This window comes from Orycteropus afer, unplaced genomic scaffold (genome assembly GCF_000298275.1).
Source record: "Orycteropus afer afer isolate SDZICR_OR568_19922 unplaced genomic scaffold, OryAfe1.0 scaffold00037, whole genome shotgun sequence".
In the NCBI taxonomy this organism is placed as follows: Eukaryota; Metazoa; Chordata; class Mammalia; order Tubulidentata; family Orycteropodidae; genus Orycteropus; species Orycteropus afer.
Genome location: NW_006921624.1, coordinates 16,864,349 through 16,869,503, shown reverse-complemented (window position 1 = coordinate 16,869,503; position 5,155 = coordinate 16,864,349). Strand labels below are relative to the sequence as shown.

Sequence of the window (5,155 nt, the reverse complement as noted above, 5' to 3'; positions counted from 1 at the left end):
GCTCCCGGAGACCCGGTCCCTCTCGGGAGGGTAACAAGGGAAAGTGCTCAGTGCAGATCAGTGAGTAAGCACAAGCCCGCCCGTGCTTACCTAGCTCCCGGAGACCCGGTCCCTCTCGGGAGGGTAACAAGGGAAAGTGTTCAGTGCAGATCAGTGAGTAAGCACAAGCCCGCCTTGTTTCATATATTAGCTTTCTCAATAATTAGCTTGAATACTTATATTAAATCTTAGAATTATAACAACCACTTTATTACTCACTAGCAATAAACAACATCATGATAAACAGAAAAGCCTGAAGTAGTCAAGGATTTCACTTTACTTAGATCCACAATCAATGGAATCCACAATCACTCGTGGAAGCAGTAGTCAAGTAATCAAACAACGTATTGCGTTGGGCAAACCTGCTGCAAGAGATTTCTTTAAAGTGTTAAAAAGCAAAGCTGTTACTTTGAGGATGAAGGTGCACCTGGTTTTCAATTTCTTCATAGCAATGTGAAAGCTGGACAATGAATAAGGAACACTGAGGAAGAACTGATGCCTTTGAACTATGGTGTGGCAAAGAATATTAAATATATCATGGACTGCCAGAAGAACAAACACAATTTTTTGGTTTTGCCAGAAGAACAAACAAAGTTGTCTCAGCAGAAGTACAGCCAGAATGTGACTTATAAGCGAGGGTGGAGAGATTTCTTCTCATGTACTTTGGACATGGACTTTTGGATTCCAGTCCCTGGAGTAGGACATCATGTTCGGCAAAGCAGGGGGTCAGCACAAAAGGAGAAGTCCCTCAATGAGATGGACTGACACAGTGGCTGCAAACATGGGCTCCGAGATGGCAACACTTGTGAGGATGGTGTAGGACCGGGCCGTGTTTCGTTCTGTTGTATAGTTGCTATGAGTCAGAACTGACTCGATGACACCTGACAACAACAGCAGTGATTTTATAACACGGTTCCCCCATTTTGAATTCTTTATTTATATTTATCCCTAACTTGGTTGTAGTAATTTTTCTCCCCTCAGGAAGATCACAGGTGTAGTATAATTTTTAAGATTTAGCTTACCTCACACATGAATGACAATAAATTTACATACTATGAGAACGTATAAGTTATCCTAATTGGTTTTTGTCTGGCTTTTAATACTAGGAAGGATGATGATAACTACTCGATACTGAAGCCAGAAAATGCATAAAGGGTCTGCTAGTCACCTTCTCTCTCTTATCCCCAGCCCTCAAAGTTAATAGCCTTCACAGTTAATACCATGATGTTTTCCAAAGTGTTTAAGGCAAATTATCTATTTCCTCAAATTTAATGATCCATCAGTTTGCTATATACTTCTTCAAAATTTGATACTAATTTTCCTCTTAACGTATTGCAAGATCAGTGCTCCCATATGGTGAACAAGTGGCTTCAGTAGCAAGCATTCTCCTGTTGCAATCAACCATAACATTATCATCCTCGCCTTTTCCTTTACCCTTCAGAGAAATAAAACAGCAGTCATGAAACAAGAGCCACATAAGCCTATTTCCAGCCTTTCTGAACCTGCCTTATGACAATCCTTTGATTCCCTAATCAGAAAATAATGAGTCCCATTATACAAATTTAACAGGTCACTGGCTGCGAATACTCTGTAAAACCTCCATCTAAATGCACGGCAATGGTAAAACAGGAGGGAAGAGTTTCCTGAAGGACCACATGACAACACTATACAATGTGAAACGGGCCTCTGAAATTTCAAGTTTATGACATGATGATGCTTCAGCAAAACTGATCACAGCGCTCCCCACAACTAAATAGGGCGACCTGAGTGCTGCTGATGGGGTTTTAATATCGCAAACTGGGAGTGGTCTGGAGACCGAAGTGGGTATTTGGTTAGACATGTGCTGAGGATTCTGCAGGCCAATTGGCCATGTAGGAACCTGGCATCTCAATTTAGAACTCGCCAAGGTAATGGAGTCCCCTGTTTGAAGAAATCCTGGCTTTACATACCAAAATCCTTATGGTCACCTCCCCATGGTGACTGGAGGATTTTTCTGCTAACAAGTATGATTATCAGGAAGCCACAGATTTAACGATCATCTGAAGTAACAGTATCAGTCTAGTGGCTGGCATACTGACTTCCTCTTCTTTTTCATGACTTTGATTTTTTTTTATTTGAGACTTATTTTGCTTTTTAAAATTATAAGTGATGTTAAATATTTCCTGGAATGTATTAGGGTATAAGGTAACAAAGTATAAAAAAAAAATCCTTTTAGAGCCAAAGTCAGTGAAAAAAATCAGTGCCAATACTAAAAATGCTCTCAAGCATATCGGAAAAACAAAGTAATTCTAGTTGTACAATTCATTTACTTACCTCTAATTCATAGCCAGGATCACACTGGTAAATAATTGTGCTTTCAAAGCTGTATTTACTGCCAACCACAGATCCATGTTCTGGACTTTCAGGTTTCCCACAAAAAACTGGACTGCAGGATTCATCAGAAAACGCTGGGTCCCAGGTGCCATCAAGCTAAATAATAAATAAATTACAAGTTACATTTAGCAGTTAATATGCATAATAAAGAAATTTGCAAATATTGCTTGTACAGCAGAATAACCCCAGAATAACAGTCAAAAGGACCTAGAATTTGGTCCTAGTTTTGCAACCTATTATCTGCTATATGTTAACACACATGTAAACCTTAAGTAACACATATTCCTTTGTTGTTGTTGTTGTTTTGAGGTGCTGTTGATTCTAGAATGACCCTGTGTTAGTTAAATTTGTATGTCAGCTTGGCTGGGCCTGGTTGAGTGGCTGGGCAGCTGGTGGTAGTTATTCCCCATGATGAGACTGGCAATCAGCTACATGGTGGGATCTACCACAAGCAGCTGAGTAGGGGCCTTTGGGATGCGGTCTGCTTCCTGTATATAAGGAGACGCCTTGGGGATAGTCTCTAGCTTATGGCTCGCTTGGATCCTGCACGTAGCCGTGTCGTTGTTCAGCAGCCTGCGTGCTCTGCCAACCATGGGACTTACAATGAACTTGAATTAATGGCCTGCCGTGTGGTTCAGTAACATCAGGACTGTGCCATTTTATTTGTCAACCTTGGGCTTGTCAGCCTCAGCGGCCAGTAGCTGTCTGAGTGAAGAAAAGCCTCTAGCTTCAGTGGGCTGGGATCAGGAGGTGGAGCTGAAGCCCAAGGTCGAGGGGCTTTCACCCAGCTCCTAGAGCCTGGCACTTTGAATTTGGACTTAAAGCCTCCAGACTAAGAAAATAAACTCCTGTTTGTGAAGGCCATCCCATTTGTGGTATGTTCCTGTCAGAGAGCAGTAGGGAACCAGCCCAGACCCATGTACAACAGAATGAAACACTGTCCCATGCTGCATCACCTTCACAACCCTTGCTGTGCTTGAGCCATTGCCTCAGCCAACGTCTCCACCTCATTGAGGGCTTCCCTTCTTTGCTGGCCCTCTACCTTACCGAGCATGGCATCCTTCTCCAGGGACTGGTCCCTTCTGACAACATGACCAAAGTAGGAGAGATGAAGTCTGCCTATTCTTGCTTCTAGGGAGCATTCTGGCTATACACTTCCTCCAAAACAGATTTGTTCATTCTTCTAGCAGTCTATGGTACGTCCAATATTCTTTGCCAACACCACAATCCAAATGCAACAGTTCTTCTGTGGTCTTTCTTCTTCATTGTCCAGTTGTAACATGTATAAGGAACTCTGGTGGCATAATGCTTAAGGCACTTGACTGCGAACCAGAAGGTTGGCAGTTCAAATTTACGAACCACTCAGTGGAAGGAAGACTGTGCAATCTACTTCCATAAAGATGTACCATCTCGGAAACCCAAAGGGGTTGCTATGAGTTGGAATCGACTCAATGGGAGTGAGTTTGGTTTGGTTTTGTAACATACATAAAAGTATTGAAAATACCATGGCTTGGGTCAGGCAAATATTAATCTTCAAAGTGATCTCAGCTCTTAAACACTTTAAAGAGGTCTTCTGTACCAGATTTGCCCAATGCAATGCATCACTTGATTTCCTGTCTGCTGCTTACATGGCTGTTGATTGTGGATCTGAGTAAAATGAAATCCCTGACAACTTCAGTCTTTTCTCCATTTATCATGATATTGCTTATTGGTCCATTTGTGTGGGTTTTTGTTTTCTTTATGTTGAAGTATAATCCACACTGAAGGCTTCATCAGTAAGTGCTTCAAATCATCTTCATTTTCAGCAAGCAAGGTTGTGTCATCTGCATATCACAAGTTGTTAACGAGTCTTCCTCCAATCCTGATGCTGCATTCTTCTTCATATAGTCCATCTTCTCAGATTATTTGCTCAGCATATAGATTGAATATATATGGTGAAAGAATACCACCCTGATGCACACCTTTCCTGATTTTAAACCATACAGTATCCCTTGTTGGGTTCAAATGACTGCCTCTTGGGCTCTGTACAGGTTCCTCATGAGCACAATAAGTGTTCTGGAATTCCCCTTTGCAATATTATCCATATTTTGTTATGATTCACACAATTAAACATCTTTGGATAGTTAATAAAACAAAAGTAAACATATCTCTGGTAGTCTTTGCTTTCAGCCAAGATCCTCTGACATCAGCAATCATATCCGTCATTCCATGCCCTCTTCTGAATCCACCCTGAACCTGTGACAGTTCCCTATTGATGTACTGGTGCAACTATTTTTGAATGACCTTCAGCAAAATTTTACTTGTGTGTGATATTAATGATATGGTTTGATAATTTTCACATTCTGTTTGATCACTTTTCTTTGGAATGGGCACAAACATGGATCTCTTTGTCATTTGACCAGGTAGCTCTCTTCAAATTTCTTGGCATAAATGAGTGGGAGCCACTAGTCCTCTCACTTTTTTGTTGAAACACCTCAATGGGTATTCTATCAGTTCCTGGAGCCTTGTTTTTTCTGCCAATTCCTCAGTGAAGCTTAGACTTTTTCCTTCAATATCATTGGTTCTTGATCATATGCTATCTACTGAAATGGCTGAACGTCAAATAATATTCACTAAACAAGCTCTGGTAGCATAGTGCCTAAGGTAGAAGGCTTGCGGTTCAAACCCACCAGCCACTCCTCAGAAGGAAGATGGGGCAATCTACTTCCGTAGTGATACTGCCTCGGAAACCCAAGGAGGGGTC

General features: G+C 41.4%; 1 protein-coding gene across 1 annotated transcript in view; it reads right to left on the bottom strand.

Annotated features, from left to right (window-relative positions):
- Positions 1 to 5,155, bottom strand: part of SVEP1 (sushi, von Willebrand factor type A, EGF and pentraxin domain containing 1) — a 239,190-nt gene that overhangs the window by 44,064 nt on the left and 189,971 nt on the right. The window contains exons 40-41 of the mRNA XM_007936774.1: positions 2,353 to 2,508; positions 1,369 to 1,474 (exon numbers count right to left, since the gene is read on the bottom strand). Of these exons, the coding sequence (XP_007934965.1) occupies positions 1,369 to 1,474; positions 2,353 to 2,508 (262 nt within the window). The remainder of the gene's footprint in view (positions 1 to 1,368; positions 1,475 to 2,352; positions 2,509 to 5,155) is intronic.